Raw genomic sequence first — 26563 nt, forward strand, 5'->3', positions numbered from 1 at the left:
ATCTTCTTAATCCATTCATCTGCTGATAGACATCTAGGCTCTTTCCATAGTTAGACTACTGTGGACATTGCTGCTATAAACATTGGGGTGCAGGTGCCCCTTTGGATCACTACATTTGTATCTTCAGGGTGAATACACAGTAGTGCAACTGCTAGGTCATACGGTAGCTCTATTTTCAACTTTTAGAGGAACCTCCATACTGTTTTCCAGAGTGGCTGCACCAGCTTGCATTCCCACCTACAGTGTAGGAGGATTCTCCTTTCTCCACATCCTTGCCAACATTTGTCATTTCCTGATTGTTATTTTTAGCCATTCTGACTGGTGTGAGGTGGTATCTCACTGAAGTTTTGATTTGGATTTCCCTGATGCTGAGGGACGTTGAGCACTTTTTCATGTGTCTGTTGGCCATTTGGATGGCTTCTTTGCAGAAATGTCTGTTCATGTCTTCTCCCCATTTCTTGATTGGATTATTTGTTCTTTGGGTGTTGAGTTTGATAAGTTCTTTATAGATTTTGGATACTAGCCCTTTATCAGATATGTCATTTAAATATCTTCTCCCATTCTGTCAGTTGTCTCTTGGTTTTGTTGACTGTTTCCTTTGCTGTGCAAAAGCTTTTTATCTTGATGAAGTCCCAATAGTTCATTTTTGCCCTGGCTTCCCTTGTCTTTGGTGTCTAGAAAGAGGTTGCTGTGGCTGAAGTTGAAGAGGTTGCTGCCCATGCTCTCCTCAAGGATTGTGATGGATTCCTGTCTCACACTTAGGTCTTTCAACAATGTCGATTCTATTTTTGTATGTGCTGTAAGGAAATGGTCCAGTTTCATTCTTCTGCATGTGGCTGTCCAATTTTCCCAATACCATTTGTTGAAGAGACTGTCTTTTTTCCAATGGATATTCTTTCCTGCTTTGTTGAAGATTAGTTGACCATAGGGTTGAGGGTCCATTTCTGGGCTCTCGATTCTGTTCCATTGATCTATGTGTCTGTTTTTGTGCCAGTACCATACTGTCTTGATGATTATAGCTTTGTAATAGAGCTTGAAGTCCGGAATTGTGATGCCGCCAGCTTTGCCTTTCTTTTTCAATATTCCTCTGGCTATTCGGGGTCTCTTCTGGTTCCATCCAAATTTTAGGATTATTTGTTCCATTTCTTTGAAAAAAGTGGATAGTATTTTGATAGGGATTGCATTAAATGTGTAGATTGCTCTAGGTCGCATTGATATTTTCACAATATTTGTTCTTCCAATCCATAAGCATGGAACGTTTTTCCATTTCTTTGTGTCTTCCTCAATTTCTTTCATGAGTATTCTATAGTTTTCTGAGTACAGATCCTTTGCCTCTTTGGTTAAATTTATTCCTAGGTATCTTCTGGTTTTCGGTGCAATTGTAAATAGGATCGACTCCTTGATTTGTCTCTCTTCTGTCTTGTTGTTGGTGTATAGGAATGCCACTGATTTCTGTGCATTGATTTTATATCCTGCCACCTTACTGAATTCTTGTATGAGTTCTAGCAGTTTTGGGGTGGAGTCTTTGGGTTTTCCACATAAAGTATCATGTCATCTGCAAAGAGTGAATGTGTGACTTCTTTGCCGATTCTGATGCCTTTGATTTCTTTTTGTTGTCTGACTGCTGTGGCTAGGACTTCTAGTACTAAGTTGAAAAGCAGTGGTGATAGTGGGCATTGCTGTGTTCCTGACCTTAGGGGAAATGTTCTCAGTTTTTTCCCATTAAGAATGATACTCGCTGTGGGTTTTTTATAGATGGCTTTTATGATCTTGAACTATGCACCCTCTGTCCCTACACTGTGAAGAGTTTTAATCAAGAAAGGATGCTGTACTTTGTTAGATGCTTTTTCTGCATCAATTGAGAGGATCATATGGTTCTTGTCCTTTCTTTTATTAATGTATTAATCAGATTGTGCTGTGTTCCTGACCTTAGGGGAAATGTTCTCAGTTTTTTCCCATTAAGAATGATACTCGCTGTGGGTTTTTTATAGATGGCTTTTATGATCTTGAACTATGCACCCTCTGTCCCTACACTGTGAAGAGTTTTAATCAAGAAAGGATGCTGTACTTTGTTAGATGCTTTTTCTGCATCAATTGAGAGGATCATATGGTTCTTGTCCTTTCTTTTATTAATGTATTAATCAGATTGATTGATTTGCAGACGGTGAACCAACCTTGCAGCCCAGGAATAAAACCCACTTGGTTGTGGTGAATAATCCTTTCTGTGTACTGTTGGATCCTATTGGCTAGTATTTTGGTGAGAATTTTTGCATCCATGTTCATCAGGGATATTGGTCTGTAATTCTCCTTTTTGATGGGGTCTTTGTCTGGTTTTGGGATCAAGGTAATTCTGGCCTCATAAAATGAGTTTGGAAGTTTTCCTTCCATTTCTATTTTTTTGGAACAGTTTCAGAAGAATAGGTATTAATTCTTTAAAGAATCAGAGTTCCCCTGGGAAGCCATCTGGCCCTGGGTTTTTGTTGGGAGATTTTTGATGACTGCTTCAGTTTCCTTACTGGTTATGGGTCTGTTCAGGTTTTCTATTTCTTCCTGGTTCAGTTTTGGTAGTTTATACATCTCTAGGAATGCATCCATTTCTTCCACATTGTCTAATTTGCTGGCATGTAGTTGCCCATAATATGTTCTTATAATTGTTTGTATTTCTTTGGTGTTGGTTGTGAACTCTCCTCTTTCAGTCGTTATTTTATTTATTTGGGTCCTTTCTCTTTTCTTTTTGATAAGTATGGCCAGGGTTTTATCAATCTTATTCATTCTTTCAAAGAACAAGCTCCTAGTTTTGTTGTTTTGTTCTACTGTTCTTTTGGTTTCTATTTCATTGATTTCTGCTCTGATCTTTATTATTTCTCTTCCCTTGCTGGGTTTAGGCTTTATTTGTTGTTATTTCTCCAGCTCATTTAGGTGTAGGGTTAGGTTGTGTATTTGAGACCTTTCTTGTTCTTGAGAAAGGCTTGTATTGCTATATACTTTCCTCTTAGGACTGCCTTTGCTGCATCCCTAAGATTTTGAACAGTTGTGTTTTCATTTTCATTTGTTTCTATGAATTTTTTTAATTCTTTAATTTCCTGGTCGACCCATTCATTCTTTAGTAGGATGTTCTTTAGTGTCCATGTATTTGAGTTCTTTCCGATTTTCCTCTTGTGATTGAATTTAGTTTCAAAGCATTGTGGTCCGAAAATATGCAGGGAATGATCCCAATCTTTTGGTACCGGTTGAGACCTGATTTGTGACCTAGGATGTGATCTATTCTGGAGAATGTTCCATGGGCACTAGAGAAGAATGTGTACTCTGTTGCTCTGGAATGGAATGTTCTGAATATATCTGTGAAGTCCATGTGGTCCAGTGTGTCATTTAAAGCCTTTATTTCCCTGTTGATCTTTTCTTAGATAATCTGTCCATTTCAGTGAGAGGGGTGGTAACATCCCGTACTATTATTGCATTGCTGTCAATGTGTTTCTTTGATTTTGTCATTTATTGGCTTATATAATTGGCTGCTCCCATGTAAGGGGCATAGATATTTACAACTGCTGGATGTTCTTGTTGGATATACCCTTTAAGTAAGATATAATGTCCTTCCTCATCTCTTATTATAGTCTTTGTTTTAAAATCTAATTTGTCTAATATAAGGATTGCCACCCCATCTTTCTTTTGATGTCCATTAGCATGCTAAATGGTTTTCCAACCCCTCATTTAAATCTGGAGGTGTCTTTGGGTCTAAAATGAGTCTCTTGCAGAGAGCATATCGATGGGTCATGTTTTTTTATCCAATCTGATACCCTGTTTCTTTCGATTGGAACATTTAGTCCATTTACATTCAGGGTAACTACTGAAAGATATGAATTTAGGGCCATTGTATAGCGTGTAAGGTGACTGTTACTGTATATTGTCTGTGTTCCTTTTTCGTCTATGTTACTTTTAGGCTCTCTCTTTGCTTAGAGGACCCCTTTCAATATTTCTTGTAGGGCTCATTTGGTGTTCGCAAATTCTTTTATTTTTGTTTGTCCTGGAAGCTTTTTATCTCCCCTTCTATTTTCAATCCTGGGCCTGGGCTCTTGTTTGTTGGGAGATTTTTGATTACTGCTTCAATTTCCTTACTGGTTATGGGTCTGTTCAGGTTTTCTATTTCTTCCTTCTTCAGTTTTGGTAGTTCATAGTGTGTAGGAATGCATCCATTTCTTCCAGATTGTCTATCCAGCCTAGCTGGATATAGTATTCTTGGCTGCATATTTTTCTCATTTAGTGCCCTGAATATATCATGCTAGTCCTTTTTGGCCTGCCAGGTCTCTGTGGATATGTCTGCTGCCAATCTAATATTTCTACCATTGTAGGTTACTTGGGAGCTCTGCTGCACTCAGGCACACCCGGTGTTCCTGTGACCCTGAGGGTCCTGAGACCACCGTGTCCCAGCGAGGGTTCCAACCCCTGCTTAGCCACTGGAGCAACGTCCCTCAGCAGAGCCGACTTCTAAAAGTTCCGATTTTGTGCTCCGCTGCTCTATCACTTGCCAGAAGAGGCTGACGGAGCCCCCCTCCTCCGCTATCTTCCCAAATATCGCCTTGGATTCAGTTTTCCACACATCCTACCTTCCAGAAAGTGGTAGCTTTTCTGTTCGTAGAACCGCTACTATTCTTTTCTTTGATCTCCTGTTGAGTTTGTAGGTGTTCAGAATGGTTTGATAACTATCTAGCTGAATTCCTGGGACCAGATGAAATTTAAGTCTTCTACTCCTCCACTATCTTGCTCCTCCCCTTCACATACAGCTTGATTTTTAATTGTGTTCATATAAACATAGTATTAATACAGTTATGTGATTAAAGTCGAGTCTCCAAAGTGCCAGGGCCTTAACAATTTCACCAATAATAAACACATATTGTCAAAGAATATGAATATGATCATAACAGAAAAATTGTAATTCTTTAAGATGCTGCTGGTTACTATCAGACACGGTAATGCTGGAAAGCATGAGGTAGGACCAAAAATAAAGAAAGTGAACCAAATTTGCTTTAATATATGTTTAGGCTTTGTAAGTAGATACTCATGAAATAAGAGTTTCATAATGAAAGATTTCTCTTGTCAATTCTATTATTTGTTTTTACTGATGATGAAATATTTTTTCTTGTCATTTCAATATCTAAATATCTATTAGCTTTAATGTCTCCAGGATACTTATCTGCTGATGTTTTCTGTTTTGCTGAATATACTGATTCTTTGACGAGTATGTCTTAGTGGTTATTTTTCCTTATCAAGAATTTTATAAAAGTCATGACATATTCCACTTTCTTTTCTGAGTTTTCCTTGCTTTATTACATGAATAGAGTGTCTGTTTTTCTTTTTCTTTCTTTCTTTCTTTTTTTTTTGGAATCAGGCTTATAGTTTTTTGCCTTTTATTTTTTTTGTTGTTCATCCCTTTTCCTTTAGTCTTTATTTTGGATCAGGCTCTGCCCCCCCAGGCTTATTCTAACAAACAGATCAAAGAACACATATACAACGGTCCAAATATTCCCCACTGCAAGGAGGAGGAATTCCGCAGAGGACTGACCTGTGGGAAAGAGCAGCCAAAACAACAGCAGAGTGCAAACAGCATAGCATCAGAAACATTTCCTGAAAGTCTAGGCCCTGGACAGCATATGACTTCTTTTAAATATAGCAGTACTCTGAGGTGCAGGAAACATATCAAGCTTCCATAACACGCAATAGACAGAAACTTAGCCAACATAACAAGACAGAGGAATTCTCCCCAAAAGAAAGGTGAGGAGGATATCAAAGTCAGGGACTTGTGTAAAACAGATATAAACAATATATCTGAACAAGAATTTAGAACAATGGTCATATGAATAGTAGCTGGAATTGAAGAAAGTGTAGAAGACACCAGAGAAATTCTTGCTGCAAATATAAATGACTTAAAAACTAGACAGGCTGAAATAAAAATGCTATAACTGAGATGCAAAACTGACTGGATATAATCACAATGAGGACTGAAGTAGCAGAGAAGAGAATAGGTGATATAGAAGTTAAAATTATGGAAAATCATGAAGGTGAAAAGAAGAGAGAGGGAAAGAAAACTATTAGATCATGAATATAGAATCAGGGAACTCAGCAATTCCATAAAGTGAAATAATATTTGTAGCATAGGAGTCCTATAAGGAGAAGAGCAAGAAAAAGGTCAGAAGGTTTATTTGAACAAATTATAGCTGAGAACTTTCCTAATCTGGGGAAGGATATGGGCATACCAACCCAAGAGGCCGAGAGAACTCCCCTCAAAATCAACAAAAACAGGTCAACACAATGGCATATCATAGTGTAACCTGCACGATACAAATATAAAGAGAGAATTCTGAAGGCAGCTGGGGACAAAAGGGCTGTCCATACAACCTACAAGGGTGGACACATAATGTTAGCAGCAGACCTGTCCACAAAAACTCGGCACGCTAGAAGAAAGTGTCATGATATTTTGAACAGCCTAAATGGGAAAAATATGCAGCCACGAATACTCTATCCAGCAAGGCTGTCATTCAGAATATAAGGAGAGATAAAGAGTTTCCAGGCCAAGTAAAAACGAAAGGAGTTCATGAATAGTAAAGGAGCTCTGCAAAAATATTACTCTGAATGTAATTACTCTATGCTCCAGTCAAAAGATGTAGGGTATCAGAATGGATTAACAAACAAGACCCATCCATACGCTGCTTAGAAGAGACTCATTTTAGACTCAAAGACATCTCCAGATTGAAAGGGAAGGGGTGGAGAACCATTTTTCATGCTAATGGACATCAAAAGAAATGTGGAGTAGCTATATTTATATTAAACTAGATTCTAAACTAAAGACTATAATAAGAGATAAAGAAGGACACTATATCATGATAATGGGGTCTATCCATCAAAAAGTTCTAACGCTTGTAAATATTTATGCCTCTAACTTGGGAGCAGCCAAACATACACATCAATTAATAACTTAAAGCAACTCATTGATAACAATACAATAATAGTAGGGGACGTTATCATCCCAGTCACAGCAAAGGACAGATCATGTAAGCAGAAGATGGACTTAACAGATATATTCAGAGCATTCCATCCTAAAGTGGCAGAATACAGTTTTTTTTTTTTTTTGAATGCACATGGATATTCTCCAGAATAAATCACATACTGCGTCACAAATCAGGACTCAACTGGTACAAAAAGACTGAGATCATACCATGCATATTTGCAGACCAAAATGTCATAAAACTTTAAGACAACCAGAAGAAAAAATTTGGAAAGACCACTAATAAATGGAGGTTAAAAAACATCCTGCTAAAGATTGAATGGGTCAATCAGGAAAATTAGGATTAAGGAGTTAAAAAATATATGGAAGCAAATGAGAATGAAAACATGACATTTCAAAACCTTTGGGAGGCAACAAAGGCAGTCCTAACAGGGAAGTATATAGCAATACAGGCCTTTCTCAAGAAGCAAGAAAAGTCTCAAATGTACAACCTAACCTTACACCAAGAGAAGTTGGAAAAAGAACAGTCAATGAAGCCTAAAACCAGCAGAAGGGAAATAATAAAGATTAGAGCAGAAATCAATAGTATAGAAATAAAAAATCCCCCAGGAGAACAGATCAATGAAACTAGGAGCTGGTATACTGAAAGAATTAAAAAGATTGATAAACCTCTAGCCAGACTTACAATCACTAATGAAACAGGTGAGATCACAACCAACACCACAGAAATACAATTATAAGAGAATATTATTAGCAATTATATGCCAACAAATTGGACACTCTGGAGGAAAAGAATAAATTCCTAGAAACATATAAACTACCAAAACAGAAACTGGAAGAAATAGAAAACCTGAACAGACCCATAACCAGCAAAGAAATTTAATCAGTAATCAAAAATCTCCCAACAAACAAGAGTCCAGGGCAAGATGGCTTCTCAGGGAAATTCTACCAAACATTTAAAGAAGAATCAATAACTATTGTATTGTCCACAATAGCCAAAATATGGAAAGAGCCCAGATGTCCATGGTGCAATGAATGGAGAAGGTGTGATAGAGATATACATTCAAATATTACTTAGCCATCAAAAAGAATGAAATCTTACTATTTGCAAGGATGTGGATGAAACTAGAGTGTATTATGCTAAGTGAAATAAGTCAGTCAGAGAAAGACAAATTCCATGAGTTCACTCATATGTGGAATTTAAGAAATAAAACAGATGAATACAGGGGAAGGGAAAGAAAAATAAGAGAAAGACAGAGGGAGGGAAACCGTAAGAGACTCTTAAATACAGGAAATAAACAGAGGGTTGCTGGAGGGGAGGCGGGTGGGGGGATGGAGTAATTGGGTGATGGGCATTAAGGAGGGCACTTGATGTAATGAGCACTGGATGTTATATGCTACTGGTGAATCACTAAATTCTAGTGTTGAAAGTAATAATACACTATAGGTTAACTAAAATGAATTTAAATATATCTAAAAAAAAAGAAAGATGCTTTCTAGATGGTGTTATTTTATAGAAAAAATTTGAAATAAAATGCCATGCATAGGGGCACCTGGGTGTCTCAGTCAGTTAAGCCTCTGTCTTTGGTTCAGGTCATGATCCCAGGGTCCTGGGATCGAGCCCCACATGCTTTTCCCTCTCCCTCTGCCTGCTGCTCTCCCTGTTTGTGCTCTGTCAAATAAATAAATAAATAGAATCTTTAAAAAAGTGCCATCCACAGTCCACGTTCACTAAAGCTGCAGTATAGTTTAATAGCATAGGCTCAGATGTTACAAGGACCTGGGTTCAAAACTTAGGTATTACTTGGTAGCAGTGCAACCATGGGCAATTTACTTACCATTTCTTAGCCTTAGTTTCTTTATCTATAAAATGCACATTACCTGAACATTTCCTTGTAAATATTAAATGATGAGAATCATGACATTAGTAAGCACTCATTGAGTGTTTACAATGTTCAAAAGAGTTATAAATTTTATGCATATATTACTTCCTTTAATGTTCATAAGAAATCTTATTGTGTTATTATCCTAAATTGCTACCTCCATTTAAGAGAGGAAGAAACAAAGGTATCACGATTAAGTAACTTGCTCATAAACAGTCAGTTAGTGGCAGAACCAGAATACATAAAACCCAGGCAGACTGACTCTGGAGCCCCTATTCCTAGTCAGTGCCCTTTCCAAAATGCTTGGAACATAGAAGCTTAATAAATGATAGTTATTGTTTGTTTGATGAACACTCAAAGGGGTAAAATGCTGACACTAAAAATGTCAAAAACTATAGCTTTTACATAAACCAAGAGTCACCACTCCCAAAAAACAGGGAAAGACTATGGCTATTTCATTTCTGGAGAGAATGAATGAGGGTGTTACCTCCAAGAAAGATAGAAGATGGCTCCTGTTAAGATGAACGTTGATAATAACCACTAATTAGGGTTATCTTACAACTTCTGCCTAGACTTGTCTTTCATTGAAATATGTATCTTTGGGAGATTCACATTTGAGATCCTTTTATAACTGGCAATATTTTAATTAGATATGGGTAGTTTAGAAGTATTAATAAAGGATAAATTTCAGAAATATGTAGACTAATAAGAAATATTCTTTTGAAAAATAAACTGTAGTCATGCTAATTTTGAAATTTTCATGAAAATGTATTTTAGAGGATTTTAGTCATTTGGTTCTATAATCAATAAGCTAATTAAATTAGCACTTTTCTCAGAAGATAAACATGTTTAATTCCCTTCACAACCATGGAATAGTTACAATTTCCATTGAGTACCACAATTTATTTAGGACAGCTATTAAACAACAAAATACGCATCTTTATTAATACTGAAGAAGTTACTAGGACATCAAGCTTTCATGTCTTGGCTTCCTATCTTTAAGAAGTTAATTTTCCTACCTTATCATATTAATAAAAGATTCTTCTATATGGAATGTCTCAAAGAGTGCTGGCTTGTTCTGGTTCTGGTTGAATTTTGTTTCACTAGTTGGCTGTGAACTTGTCAGAAGGATGGGGACAGATGAAATAAACACTGGTAACAGTGATAATACATTACTCTCACAAGATACTCATTTTCGAAATTAAAATCTTTATTACCTATCCTTTTCAAAGGAGAAATAGGAAATCAAACTTTATGAAGTCACCAAGTTCATAAGCAAAGTGAATGAACTGAACAAAGAATTCTACAATTTTCTACAATTATTCTCTAATTATGTCCTGGGCATTAATTAAAAGTAAAATATTCTACCTAATAAGAGGTATAAAGAGCCCTCATGACACTGGTATTTAATTCACATATTTTCCTAATTATTAATCCCTTTATTTTAAATAATCAGTCAACAGAATATAACAATCAGAGTGACTAGATTAATTTCTCACTGATTTAAAATTTATATATAATGTTACAAATACAAAGGGCCATAGAAATTATGTCCTTTACCGCTATCATGTACAGATGGGAAAATTAAGACTCAGAAAGATTAAATTGTTTTTCCAGTAGTACATGGAGAGGAAGTACCAAGACCTGACTCTAGTCATGTGTTCCTTCAACCATGCAGGCTCTATTTGGAAATAGTCAGAACCAGCTAATTATTCAATTTGTTAGGCATAAGTCACTGTACAACATCAGAATATTGACATCATCTTTCCAACTACCTTCTCCACAAGAACACCGTTTATTTAAAGGTACCAGAGTGATTGGAAAGGGTTATTTATCTGTGAAACAACTAAAACATCATTTATTATCACATTTACAATTATTTCAATTATGTTCATAAACATTGAAAAAAATAAAAACATCAAGCCTAAACCTGCAGTTCTCAACTTTTTTCCCACTCTGATAGAAAGGAAAGGTATGCCCTGGAGTGGATGGGGGAAGAGAACAGATAATCCCTTAAAATCTGCTAAGTCCTAGTAGAGGTTCTTTTATATATACTATCATGTTTAATTCTGAAAAAAATATTATTTTTATTTTACAGTTGAGGACAATGATCCTTGGTGAGATTAATCACCCAGGCAAAAAGCTAGTAAGTAGCAGGTAAACCTGTTTCGAAATTAAGTCTATGCTTATTATCCACGACTGTCTCCTTCCCTTATTGAAACTGACATTTTTCAAAGGTTCAGTCATAATTAGAGACCTGGCACGTAGCTGGGGAATATTGTTTTTCTCTGGATTTTAAGGGAGTGGACAGTAATGAAGAATACATTCTTGAATACAACTTTACCTCATTCTGAGTAGTTCAGTACAGGTGTAAGAAATATGAACGTGTGTTCTAAAATATTTCACTTCAAAGCATATTAACACTGTATATATTAACCTCAATATAAAGTGGTCAAGTAACTTTCGTAAGTTTTATATAGTTAGTTAAGGGAGGAGAAGAGATTCATACTAAAAACTGTCTGACTTCAGAACCATAGGCAAGTTACTTTAGTTGATATACTCAATTTTCTCACCCACAAAACAAGCTGAATGGACATGAGAGCTCCTTATTGCTTTAAGGATTGGCCCTCTTTGCTTTGCTCCTGGAACAAGAAAACAGATGTATTATTCACCACTGACTGGGTATTTTATTAAGCAATATTAAACCTTGAAAATCCCAATGGCTCAAATTGAGATTTTAAAAGTCACCAGTTGTGAAACCCACATCTGCATGACTTCACTGTAGATTAAACAGTATCTTATTAGATATTTCCAGTAGCATTTAAGACATAGCATTCACCATATTCTTATACTGGCCCACTAGTAGGTATTATAAAAGAACAGTGTTAGAATGTGAAGAGGATTTCAATTGTGTTCCCTTTAATTTGGTTAATTACTAATTTTACTAAGACAATGAAATCCACTAATGTTACTCCCATCCAAAGACCCTCTCCTTAACACAGGAGTATATTTTTTCTTAGTTTCTTAGATAAATGATGTTATTTCCCTGTATGAGGATTTATGGTTATAGGAAATATATTTCATTGTATATTAAATAAACACTTGAATCTAGGGGCAATGAACTTAAAAAATATCTCAGACCAAGTAATTTCAGAGATTTTTTTTTAAGCATATGATTCATTTCTTGAAACCATGTTTCCAGGCAAATTATATATCTATATGTGGGTTAAGAAATGTCAGATTACAAAGCTGACACTTGGGTCAATGTAATTTCAACTCTCACAACCAAGAACTTCTGCAGCTTCCTCCTCACCCTGATCTATAGCAATAATCATCAGTTAATATGAGTATAAACTCTCAAAGAGGTTGTATTTTATGATACTATATTACTCTCCTTACACACAAATATGATTAGAAAATATTCTAAATAATCCACTGTTCTGAGATGAAAAAAAATACATGTTGATTACATATAACACTCAGGAACTTATTTCAAATTAACTTGAAATGAATCATAGACCTATATGTAACAGGTAAAATTAGAAAACTTATAGAAGAAAACACAGGAGAAAATCGTTCTATCCTTGGCTTAGGCAAAGATTTCTTAGATATGACACTAAAAGCACGATGGATGAAAGCAAAATCTGATAAACTGGACTTCAGAAAATTTTAAAACTTGTGCTCTTCAAAAGACTCTATTAGGAAAATGAAAAGACAGGCCACAGATTGAGAAAAAAGATTTTTAAATCTTGTATCGGAAACAAGACTTGTGTTGATAATATTCAAAGAAGTCCTACAACTTAATAAAACCACTTTTTTTTTTTAAAGATTTTATTTATTTATTTGACAGAGAAAGACACAGCGAGAGAGAGAACATAAGCAGGGGGAGTGGGAGAGGGAGAAGCAGGCTTCCCGCCGAGTAGGGAGCCTGATGCGGGGATCGATCCCAGGACCCCGGGATCATGACCTGAGCCAAAGGGAGATGCTTAATGACTGAGCCACCCAGGCGCCCCCAGACAACCAATTTTTTTTTTTAGACAACCAATTTTTAAAAAAATGGACAAAGAATTGGAATAGATATTCCATTAGAGAAAATATACAAATGGCAAATAAACACAAAAAAATGCTCAGCAACATTAGTTATATGGGAAATGCAAATAAAAGGTAAAATAAGATACTATTATACACTCAACAGAATGATTATAACAAAAAACAATCACAATACTAAATGTTGACAAGGATGTGGAGAAACTGGAACTCCCATACACTGTTGGTAATAAGTTAATAAGATATAACCACTTTGAAGAGCAGTTAGGCAACTTCATAAAAGTTAAGCATACACTTACCATACAGACCTAGTAATTTTACTCTCAGTTCATAACTATGGAAAAATGAAGCCATATGTCTATACAGAGTCTTTTAACCAAATTTTCATAGCAGTATTATTCATAATAGCTCCACACTGAAAACAGTCTAAAATGCTCGACAATTGGTGACAAAGTATGGTCTGCTCAGGCAATGGAATCCCACTAAGCAATAAAAAGGATCAAGTTACTGATATATACTACAACATGAATGAACTTTGGAAACATGATGCTAACTGTAAAAAGCCAGAAATATGAATGATTCCATTTATATACAACTTCTAAAATAGGCAAAACTATCAAGACAAAGTAGATCAAGTGACATCAGCAAAATGGCAGGCTAGGAAACTCCAGGCTTTTGTTGCCTCACAGATATACTTAAAATCAAATAAGAAACTCTAATCAACCAACCAACCAACCAAAGAAACAAAATAACCACAAGCAGAAACTTATAGAAACAACTTTGTCAGAACTCTGAAACAGTCAAAGGCTGACAGCAACCAAGCAAACTGATTTATTTATTTGATTGTTTGTTTATTTATTTATTTTAGAGAGATAGAAGGAGGGCAGGGGGGAAGGGAGAGGGAGAGAGAGAATCTTAAGTAGGAGTCCGGCCTCAGGTCCAATCTCATGACCCTGAGATCATGACCCAAGCCAAATTCAAGAGTTGGACGCTTAACTGACTGGGCCACTGAAGTGCCTTGCAAACTTTGATTTTAAAAAAAGGCAAGCTGAAAATGGCAGGAAAAATCTGTGGCATTTCTACTTGCCCTTGCCCTACCCCTCTCAGCGTGACAGCAGTGCTGAAATAGTGATGGTTTGTATTCCCAGTGTGAGACCCTGAATCCAGCGTCAAGAACAGATCTGATTTGCAAATTATTGTATATGTCTATTTTAATCTGTCTGGGGTACCCTGAGAGATGGATGCAAGGTGCTTGTGCTTTTTTTGTTTAACATGAAACTCAGGCCAGAAAACAGTGGGCACTGCTCAAAAACACTGCAAGGCCCACAGATGTGTGGGGCAAGACATAAATGGCTGCCTAAGTCATAGCATATTCTTTGTGAAATTTAAAAGTATCTGAGTTAGGGATGGGAAAGGTGATTGATTTAGAAAGCTACATACCTTAGAAAGATCTGAAATAATTCAAAGTTTTTACCTTGGGTTGCTCCATAGAAACCTGGCTAAGTTTTGAAAGAATGACCCAGCATAGGGTCAATATGCAAAGACTGTTTGTTTTTTGTTTTTTTTTTAAACTCCTGGTATTCAAGGACATCTCTGTCAAACATTAGAAGAACATGAGCTGAAGATATAGGGACTTCAGTGAGTGTACAGGACAAGGAATACAGTATTTGTGAAAAGTTTGGAAAAGTACCTAAATAAATGGAGTGCTTCAGACTAGAACTCTGGGAAAGGGTAAGAATCTGATTTCCAGAGTTACCACATTATAATATTCAAATATCCAGTTTACAAAAAAAAAAAAAAAAATCACAGAGCATACAAAGAAATAGGAAAGGACAGCCTATTCCAAGAAATAACAGAAATCATTCTGAAGGAAGCCCAGACAGACTCAGTAGACAAATACTTTAAAATAAATGTCTCAGGGGCGCCTGGGAGGCTCAGTCGTTAAGCATCTGCCTTCCGCTCAGGTCATGATCCCAGGATCCTGGGATTGAGCCCCGTGTCGGGCTCCCTGCTCCGCAGGAAGCCTGCTTCTCCCTTTCCTGCTCTCCCGCTTGTGTTTCCTCTCTTGCTGTCAAATAAATAAAATCTTTAAAAAAAATAAATAAATGTCTTAAATATGTTCAAAGGCCTAAAAAACAAAACCAAAAACAAAAAAAGAAAAAAGAAAAAAAACCCAAGAAAGAAGTAAAAGAAATTAGAAAAATGATGCAAAAATAAGTTGAGGATATCAATAAAAAGATTATAGAAAGGAACCATATAGGTATTTTAGTACTGAAAACTACAATGATTAAAATGAAAAGTTCACTAGAGGAGCTCAACATCAGATGTAATTAGGAAGAAGAAATAGTCAACTACAAGACAGGAAAACTGACATCAGAGTCTGAAAAACAGAAAAATAAAAGATGAAGAAAAGTGAACAGATCCAAAGGGACAAATGGGATACCATCATTGGATCAATATCAGTATTATGGAAGTGTCAGAAGAGAGAGATGGGGAAGAGCAGACACGAATCTGAAGCTTAACAAATTCCAACTACAATACTCTCAAGAAGACCCAAACCAAGATACATTATAATAGAATTGTCAAAAGCCAATGATAAAGGGAAAATCTTAAAAGCAGGAAGAGAAAAGCAACTCATTATGAACAAGGGAGACTTATTAACAATTTCTCATCAGAAACCATGGAGGCCAGGGGGTAGTGGGGTAACATATTTAAAACACTAGAGGGGCACCTGGGTGGCTCAGTCAGTTAAGCATCCAACTTAACTTGATTAACTTGATTTTGGCTCAGGTCATGATTTTAGGGTCATGAGATAGAGCCCCATGTCAGGCTCCACACTGAGCATGGAGCCTGCTTAAGAGTCTCTCTTTCCCTCTCCCTCTGATCCTCCACCCACCACCGCTCATGCTCTCTCTCTCTCTTAAAAAAAAAAAAAGGAAAAGGAAAAGGAAAATAAATCACTGTCACTCATGAATTCTATATTTGGTAAAACTAACCTTCAAAAGTGAGGGATAATTTAAGATATTCCCAGATAAATAAAAGCTGAGTGAGTTTGATTACATTAGACCTGCCCTATGAGAGAAATGAAAGAACATTAGACAGTAACTTGAAGGTGTATGAAGAAAAAAGATTTTTGGTAAAGATAAATATCTGGACAAATACAAAGGCCAGTATTAGTGAATTTTTTTGGTATCTCCAGTTTTTATTTCCTACATGATTTAAAGGACAAATACATTAAAATAATTATACAACTATGTAATTTGGGACAGCAAAATAAAAGGGAAGAACAGAGCTGTATAGGGGTAGAGTTTTTGTATGCTATAATGTTAGATTGATTTCAATTCAAATTAGATACTATAACTTTCAGTTCTTAAATGTAATCACCACGGTAACATAAACACAAAAATCTACAGAATCTAAATAGAAGGAAATAAGGGAATCAAAACAGTTCAGTACAACGAAACACAAAAGAAAAGAGAACAAAAAAGCTAAATGATATATAGAAAACAAAGAGCATAACAGTAAATGTCCTTTATGAGTAATGACTTTAAGTGTACATGGAATAAACTCTCCAATGAAAAGGCAGAGACTGACAAAATGGATTAAAAAAACAAAACAAACAACAAGAAACAATAACAAAAAAACATCATCTAACTATATGCTATATAAGAGACGGTATATATCCAAAGACACAAAGAAGTTGAAAGTGAAAGGGTTGAGAAAGATATTCCATGCAAAGAGTAACCGAAGTAAGCTGGGGAAGATACATTAGTCTCAGAGTAAATAGCCTTTAAGTCAAAAATGGTTGAAAGCGACAAATGAAGACAAAATATATATATATATATATATATATATATATATATATATATATATGATGAGAGAGAGAAAGCAGGGAGGGACAGAGGGAGAAGGAGAGAGAGAATCTTAAGCAGCCTCCACACTCAGCTCCACCCTGAGATCATGACCTCAGCTGAAATCCAAGAGTTGGATTCTTAACTGACTGAGCCACCCAGGCACCCCCAACAAGACATTATATATTGACACAAAGGTTAGTACACCAAAAAGATATGGTAAATGTAACATATATCCACCAAACTACAGAGCCCCAAAATATAAGGAACAATCATTGTAAGAACTGAAAAAAGAAAGATAATTCTACAATAGTTGGAAACTTCAATACTCTACTTTCTGTAATGAACAGAACATCTAGACAGAAGATAAAAATGAAAAGGGGGAGTTAATCAACAGTAAAAAACCAACTAGACCTAAGTGAAATGTATAAAACACTCTAACCAACAACTGAAGAGTCTATATTCGCATTGGAACATTCTCCAGGACAAACCATGTGTTAGGCCACAAAACAAAGCTCGATAAATTTGAAAAGACAAATCATAGAGAGTATCTTCTCTGACCACAAAGGAATGAAGGCAGAAATCAACAGCAGACAGAAAACAGAAATATTCACAAATATGTGAAAATTAAACAGCATATTTTTAAAGAACCAATGGGTCAAAGGAGAATCACTAGGGAAATTAGAAAATACTTAAGACATGAGTGAAAATGAAAACAACATAACCAAACTATGGGATACAGTGAAGGCAGTGTTCCGAGGTAATTTATATCTGTAAATATATCTACTTTAAAAACGAATGCAGATCTCAAATCAATAGCTTAAGTATATACTTTGAGGAATGAGAAAAAAAAGCAAACTACCCCCAAACAAGAAAAAGAAAATAATAAAAACAGAAAGAAAATAGAGGACAGAAAATAAAAATCAATAAGAGTAAAAGTTGCTTTTTGAAAGGATCAAAAGAATTGAGAAAACTTTAGTGACACTGAAGCGAAAAAAAGAGAAGATGCAAATCACTAAAATCAGATATGAAAGTGAGTACATGGTTTCTGCCTTCAGAGAAATAGAAAGCAGTGTAAGAAAATAGTTTGAACAAAATCTGATAATCTAGATGAAATGAACAAATTCTGAGAAACACACAAATTACCTAAACTGACCCAAGAACAAATAGAAAATCTCATCAAACCTATAATAAGTGGAGATTGAATCATTAATCAAAAACTTTCCAAGTAAAAAAAAGTCAAAGCAGATGGCTTCTCTGGTGAATTTTACTAATATTTACAGAATTAACACCAAGTTCTCAAACTCTCCAAAACAAGAGGGAACACTTTCTAGCTCATTGTATGAGGCCAGAATTACCCTGATACCAAAGTCAGATAAAGACATCAAAGGAATGTTACAGATCAATATTCTTTATGATTACTGTTGCAAAATTCCTCAACAAACTACCAAGAAACAAAATCCAACAACATATTAAAATAATTATACACCATGAGTAAATGGGATTTATGCCAGGAATGAAAGGGTGACAAAATATAAGAAAATCAATAAAAGTAATACAGCATAGTGATAAAACAAAGAATGAAGACCCACATGATCATCTCATGTGACACAGAAAAGGCATCTTATAAAATCCAACAGTCTTGATAAAATTTCTCAAAAATCTATGAATAGAAGGGAACTTTCTTAACTTGATAAAGGGCATTTAAGAAAACCCAGAGCTAACATCATACTCAATGGTGAAAACTTTTCCCTAAGTTCAGGAACAAGACAAGGATGACCACTTTCACCACTGCTATTCAACATTGTACTGGAACTTTTAGGCAGAGCAATTAGATAGAAAAGAAATTAATGGTATTCAAATTCAAAAGGAAGAAATAAAACTATCTCTATTTCCAGTTATGAAACTATATGGAGAAAACCCCAAAGGATCCACAAGAAAGCTACTGGATATAACAATGAATAAATTTATGGAAGCGGAAGGGCACAAGAACAACTCAGAAAAACTGGTTGTGTTTCTATATGCCAACAATCAATAATAATAATAATAATAATAATAATAATAATAATAATAATAAACAAAAGCAGTGGGACTACATCAAATTAAGAAGCTTCTGTATAGCAAAGGAAACCATCACCAAAATGAAAATGCAGCAGACAGAAAAAAAAAATTGTAAGTCATATTTAACCACGAATTAAAACAAAAGTAGATTAGTGGTTGTCTGGGGATGGGGGTATGAGTGCAGACTACGTATAGGCATGAGGAAACTTTGTGGATTAATGGAAGTATTCCAATATTGAGATTGTGGTTATGCTTGCACAACTGTATCACACTTTACTAAAACTCACTGAACTCTACACTTATAATTAAAATGGAAGACTTTCATGGCATGCAGTTAAACTGCAATCAAATTTTTAAAAATGTAAAAGAATTTATTTAAGCAGACTCCTCTCAAAGGAATTATTCATTAAACATTTACTAAGTGTTTATTGTGTGGCAACCACTATTCTAGACACTGAAATGTAAATATGAAAAGTTATTCTCTGTCTCCAAAAATATTCCTAGGTAAGTAGGGGAAACACAAGTAAATAATTGCAAGAGTAGAGCAGGTGCTAAAACAGAGAGGGTACAGCAGGAGCAACCTGGAATTGGCAAGTCACTCTAACTTGAAACTCCATCTGATATGATCAGCTCATCAATCAAGTATAAGTAAGCACCTTATTTTTCCATCCAACAAACACTTTCAGAGAGCCTATTATGTGTCAGGTACAGTGATTAGTGTGTTGAGAATTAGGAGGGTGAAAAGAGGAGGAAGGGGATTCCAGGCAAAGGAAAGCCTACATACAAAGGCTTGGAAATGAAATAGGAAAAGGAGTATGATATATTCAGGGAACTATACATATATCAGCATGTCTGTAAAGTCTTCCTGTAGTTAAGTAAAGAGAAACAAGACCTAAAAGAGTCTAGTGTGCCACAGTGAACAGTGGACCCTACCCTAAGGGCACAGGGAGCTTTTTAAGGATTTTAGTTTTATTTATTCTATGTTATAAAATTTACTTATTTTGGGGGCACCTGGGTGGATCAGTTAGGTATCTGAACCTTGATTTTGGCTCAGGTCATGATCTCAGGGTTGTGAGATCGAGCCCTGTGTCAGGCTCCATGCCCAGCGTCGAGCCTGTTTGAGATTCTCTATCTCCCTCTTCCTCTGACCCCTCACCCCCTGCTTATGTGTGCTCTCTCTAATAAATAAATAAGTAATTTATATATTTTATTTATATATTATATAAGGATTTCAGATTTATTTTGTGTAGAAGTAGCACTACAAGGTGAAGAATGGTTTGGAGAGCCACAAGAATAGAGTTGGAAGATCAGTAATCTTTCAGTAAGCTAGGTGAGAGATGAGTTAAAAAAGTGTATCCAGTTTAAAGAAGTATTAAGGAAGTAAGATCCATGTACTTTGGTGGTTTGAGAAATATGGGGCAGTGAATAGGAAGGAAAACCTTAGGTAGATATTCTGGGAGCAGCAGAGGAGAAAAGAGAAAGGCTTTAAAGAACCATTTTGTACTAGGAGCTCCTCTCTTGTATCTTTTGGAGGACATATTGAATAAAGAGGATATTAAACTATAAATAAATGGTCTAAAGTATTATTATTATTACAGCTCACATATTTATTCAGTATGAATCATGTGCAAGGCACTAAAGCAACTAAAATTTCATTTTATTTTATGTTTCTCACAAATTTAGTTATAATCCCATATTGTAATGAGGAAATTGTTTGTTATAAAGAGTTTGAATAACTTACCCAGAACTGAAATTTGAATCTAGATCTATGTGAATCTAAAGCCTACGACAAATCTTTAATAGCAAATAATACTGCTATAACTGATTTGTAATAGATTTAAGATAAAATACATATTATACTTTATAAGTCTTCAGTCACTTTTAATAGGTTCGTGCTTGATTTCAAAAAGTGTCTTACAATCTATTACATTCCTATTCTCTGCTGCTGCCATTTATCATAAAATATACCATTGTTTTAAAACTTGCAGCTTATATTGCTTAAATAGACTCATTTCAGTCCTAAAGACACATAGAAACTGAAAGTGAAGGGACAGAAAAAGATATTCCACACAAATGGAATCAGAAAAGAAAAAAAAAAGCAGGGCATCAATATTATAGCAGACAAAATAGACTTTAAAACAAAGACAGTAGCAAGAGACAAAGGGCACTACAAAATGATAAAGGGAACAATCCAACAAGAGGTTAGAACATTATAAGGATTATGTACCCCAAACTGGAGCACCTAAACACATAAAGCAAATCCTACCGAGCTAAAGGGAGAAACTGACAGTAATGCAATAATAATAGGGGATTTTAACAACCCATTTACGCCAATGGATAGATCATCCAGACAGAAAATCAAGGAAACAGTGGCTTTAAATGACACATTAGGCTAGATGGACCTAAAAGGTATATAAATAGAACACTCCATTCAAAACCAGCATGATATACATTATTTTAAAGTGCACATGGAACATTCTCCAAGATAGATCATGTTAGACCACAAAACAAGTCTCAATAAATTTAAGAATTAAATCATATCAAGCATCTTTTCTGACCACGATAGTATGAAACTAGAAATTAATCACAAGAAAAAATGTAGAAAAAATACAAACACATGGAGGCTAAATAACATGTTATTAAACAATGAATGGGTCAAAGATGAAATCAAAGAGGAAATAAAAAAATACCTGGGAGACAAATGAAAATAAAAATACAATGGTCCAAAGTCTTTTAGACTCAGCAAAAGTAGTTGTAAGAGGGATGTTTATAGCCAATAGAGGTTTTCCTCAAGAAACAAGAAAAATCTCAAGTAAACTATCTAACCTTATACCTAAAGGAGCTAGAAAAAGAACAAATGAAGCTATACTAGTAGAAGGAAGGAAATTATAAAGATTAGAGCAGAAATAAATGAAACAGAGACTAAAAAATCAAGAGAAAAGATCAATGAAACCAAGAGATGGCTCTTTGAAAAGAAAAAATTGATAAACCTTTAGTCAGACTCATCAAGAAAAAAAGAGAGGACTCGAATAAATAAGAAATGAAGAAGAAAAAAAAACCCCCGACACTACAGAAATACGAAGAATTATAAAATAATATCATGAAAAATTATATGCCAACAAGTTGGACAACCAAGAAGAAATAGAAAATTTAACAGACGGATTACTAGTAATGAAACTGAATCACTAATTACAAAACTCCCAACAAACGAAAGCCCAGGTGAATTATACCAAACGTTTAAAGAAAAATTATACCTCTTTTTCTCAAACTACTCCAAAAAGTAGAAAAGGAAGGCAAACTTATGAGTCCAGCATTACCCTGATACCAAAACCAGACAAAGACACTAGAAAAGTATAGGCCAGTATCTCTGATAAACATAGATACAAAAATCCTCAACAAAATATTAGCAACTGAATTCAGCAATACATTAAAAGAAAATCATTCACCACAATCAAGTTGGATTTATTCCAGTGATGCAAGGTGGTTCAATATTTGCAAATCAATCAATGTGATATATTACATTAACAAGAGCAAAAATAAAAACCACATGATTAACTCAATAGATGCATAAAATGCATGTGACAAAATATAAAATACATTAATGATAAACACTCTCAACAAAGTGGGTGTCTAGGAAACATTCCTCAACACAGTAAAGGCCATATATGAAAACCCCACAGCTAACTTCATACTTAAGGGTGAAAAACTGAAAGCTTTTCCTTTAAGATCAGGAATAAGACAAGGATGTGCATTCTCACCACTTTTACTCAACATAATACTAGAAGTCCTAGCTGCAACAATCAGACAAGATATAAAAGGCATCCAAATTAGTAAGGAAGAAGGAAAACTGTCACTATTTGCAAATGACATTATTCTATGTATGGAAAACCCTAAAGACGCCACGAAAAACCTATTAGAGATGATAAATCAATTCAGCAAAGTTGCGGAATAAAAACTAAAATACAGAAATATGTTACATTTCTATACACTAATAATGAAGTAGCAAAAGCAGTTATTAAGAAATCAATCCCATTTACAAAAGCACTGAAAGAATAAAATACCTAGGAACAAAGTTAACCAAGGAAGTGAACGACCTATACTGTGAAAACTAAGACACTGATGAAAGAAATTGTAGACGACAGAAACAAATGGAAAGATATTCCAACTCATGGATTGGAAAAATTAGTATCATTAAAATTGCAACACTACCCAAAGCAACTTACAGATTCAATGCAATCCCTATCAAAATACAAACAACACTTTTCACAGAACTAGAATGTACAATCCTAAAATTTGTTTGGAATCACAAAAGCCAAATCAATCTTGAGAAAGAACAAAGCTGGAGGTATCACAATCTCAGATTTCAGGATATACTAGAAAACTATAGTAATCAGGGGCGCCTGGTGGCTCAGTCATTAAGCGTCTGCCTTCGGCTTGGGTCATGATCCCAGGGTCCTGGGATGGAGCCCCATATTGGGCTCCCTGCTCAGCGGGAAGCCTGCTTCTCTCTCTCCCACTCCCCCTTGCTTGTGTTCCCTCTCTCGCTGTGTCTCTCTCTGTCAAATAAATAAATTAAATCTTAAAAAAAAACTATAGTAATCAAAATAGTATGGTACTGGCACCAAAATAGACACAAATCAATGGAACAGGATAGAGAGTCCAGAAATAAACGTACACCTACATGGTCAATTAATCTATGACAAAGGAGGCAAGAATATATAATGGAAAAAAGACAGTCTTTTCAATAAATGATATTGGGAAAATCTGAGAGCTACATACAAGTAAATGAACCTGGACCACTTTCTTGCAACATATACATACAAAAAGAATAAACTCAAAATGGATTAAAGACCAAAATGTGAGACGTGAAACCATAAATCTCCTAAAAAAAAACATAGACAGCAATCTCTGGGACATTGGCCTTAGCTACATATTTATGGATATATCTCCGCAGGTAGGGGAACAAAGGCAAACACAAACTATTGGGACTATACCAAAATAAAAAGCTTTTACAAAACAATGGAAACCATCAATAAAACAAAAGGGCAACCAACTGAATGGGAGAAAATATTTGCAAATGATAAATCTGATAAGGGATTAGTATCCAAAATATCTAAATAACTTATACAACTCAACACCATATAAATAAATAATCCAATTAAAAATGGGGAGAGGACCTGAATGGACACTTTTCCAAAGAAGATATCCAGATGGCTAACAGACACATGAAAAGATGCTCAACATCACTATTAGGCAAATAAAAACAACAAAAAGGTATCACCTTACACCAGTCAGAAAGGCTAGTATTAAAAAAACAAGAAATAGCAAGCGTTGGCAAGGATGTGGAGAAAAAGGAACCTTCGTACTGTTGGTGGTAATGTAAATTGGTGCAACCATGTGGAAAACGGTATCGGGGTTCCTCAAAAAAGTTTAAAATAGAAATACTACATGATCCATTAATTCCACTACTGGTTATTTACCTGAAGAAAACAAAAACACTAATTCAAAAAGACATATACACCCATATGTTTATTACAGCATTATTATAATAGTTAAGATAGGGAAGCGACCCAGGTGTCCATGATAGATGAAGAGATCTGGTGTACATACACACACAAAGCAGTATTATTCATCCATAAAAAAGAATGAGATCTTGCCATTTGTGTATAGATGGACCTAGAGGGTATTATGCTGAGTGAAGTAAGTCAGATAGAGAACGACAAATACTGTAGGATTTCACTTATATGTGGAATCTAAATGAACAAAAACCAACAGAAAAACTCGGACTCTTTAATATATAGAAGAGGGGCACCTGGGTGGCTCAGTAGGTTAAGTGTCTGACTCTTTAAAAATTATATAGAGGGGAGGAGGGTGGGGGGATGGGTTAGTCTGGTGATGGGTATTAAAGAGGGCACGTTCTGCGTAGAGCACTGGGTGTTATGCACAAACAAGGAATCATGGAACACTACATCCAAAACTAATGATGTAATGTATGGTGATTAACATAACAATAAAAATTTAAAGGAAAAAATTATATACATATATATATATATAGAGAGAGAGAGAGAGACAGAGACAGAGAGACAGAGAGAAGAGGGGTGGGGGGGGAGAGAGAATAAATTGGTTGCCAGAGGGGAGGTGAGTGGGAGGATAGTGAAAAAGATAAAGGGGATTAAGGGGTACAAATTCCCAATTATAATGTAAATAGAGATGAAAAGTACAGCACAGGGAATATATTCAATATTATAATAATGTACAATGACAGATGGTGACTACACTTATGGTGATCGTTCAATAAAGTATAGAATTTTTGAATCTACGTCATCTACCTGAAGCTAATATAACATTGTATGTCAATTATGCGTCAATAAGAACAAAAGCAGCCTACTCCCTCTAATGGAGACCTGCAACTATAAAAATAATTAAAATAAATAAATAATAATTAAATTTTTTAAAATGGCAGCTTATTTTGAAAAGATTATATGAGATATAGACTTAATGGACATTCTTAATACATGACAGATATAAGCAAATGTTTCAAATGAAGACTACTAAATCAAAGGAGAAGAACAGAAAAATCACTTGAATAATATGAAGCAAAAAATTCTTGATTTAAAAAATACGAACTAGGAGAGAACATAAATAATTTATATAAGAAAGAATGCGTTTGAATAAATTTAGAGAAATCTTGTTCTCAAAGGATGAGTCACAATTTAGAAGTGAGTCAGTTTCAAACACTGACTAAATAATATGGGTATGTGGCTGAGAACCAAAAACAACTGTAGTAAGGGGAACAATCAAAATTAAAGGGAGAGCAAGGAGCTTATTTCTAGGAAATGACCTCCCACAAGTACTCAGAAAATTAATGGTGAAATGGATTTACACTAATAAGTAGAAATTTATTATACTTGATAGAGGTAACTGAAAAGCTGTGTTAATTCAAGAGATATTAATATATAGTGAGGTTTTAAATCAAAATCACCAATTCTTATGTTTTTTCTGAAATCCATAATAAGCATTATATATTATAGAATCACTGATATACTTAATTGTATTTTTGAGATGGATAATTACTTGGCAAAGTGGTCAGATAAGGAAAAAGATTCACCATTAACATATTGCAGTTTTATAAAACTGAAACTGCATACTAGGAGGTCATAGTTGGTGGCCATCAACAAGTATGGTCACATATTTTAATAAGTAATTCAGAAGAAGTGGCATATAGTGTTTAAGAACACAGCTTGTGGGGTGCCTGGGTGGCTCAATCGGTTAAGTGTTATGATCTCAGGGTCATGAGATGGAACCCTGGGTAGAGCCCTGCATTGGGCTCTGCTGTGCTGGGCGTGGAGCCTACTTAAGATTCTCTCTAACGGGTGCCTGGGTGGCTCAGTCATTGAGCTTCTGCCTTCGGCTCAGGTCATGATCCCAGGGTCCTGGGTTCAAGCCCTGCATCAGGCTCCCTGCTCCGTGGGAAGCCTGCTTCTCCCTCTCCCCCTCCCCTTGCTTGTGTTCCCTCTCTCGCTGTCTCTCTGTCAAATAAATAAATAAATTTTTTTTTAATAAATAAAATCTTTAAAAAAAATTCCCTCTCTCCCTCTCCCTTTGCCCTTCCCCACTCCGCCCCACTCTCTTAAAAAAAAAAAAAAAAAGAACACAGTTAGTGAGAGAGAGCCAAGGAGCATGTCCCGGCTCTGCCACTTACTATCTCTGTGCCCTCGCGCACG

General features: G+C 35.4%; 1 protein-coding gene across 2 annotated transcripts in view; it reads right to left on the minus strand.

The window, feature by feature from the left end:
• The window catches only part of ITFG1 (integrin alpha FG-GAP repeat containing 1), a 326458-nt gene that overhangs the window by 178928 nt on the left and 120967 nt on the right, over window positions 1–26563 (minus strand). Inside the window, exon 9 of one of the 2 annotated variants that reach the window (XM_028091250.2) lies at window positions 11454–11522. The exons of the other annotated variant lie outside the window; for it this stretch is intronic. Coding sequence (XP_027947051.1) covers window positions 11454–11522 — 69 coding nt within the window. The remainder of the gene's footprint in view (window positions 1–11453; window positions 11523–26563) is intronic. 2 annotated transcript variants of the gene reach the window in all.

The sequence above is a fragment of the Eumetopias jubatus genome, unplaced genomic scaffold (genome assembly GCF_037043125.1).
Source record: "Eumetopias jubatus isolate StellerSeaLion01/CBP00866 unplaced genomic scaffold, mEumJub1_p1.0 scaffold_10, whole genome shotgun sequence".
Classification (NCBI taxonomy): domain Eukaryota; kingdom Metazoa; phylum Chordata; class Mammalia; order Carnivora; family Otariidae; genus Eumetopias; species Eumetopias jubatus.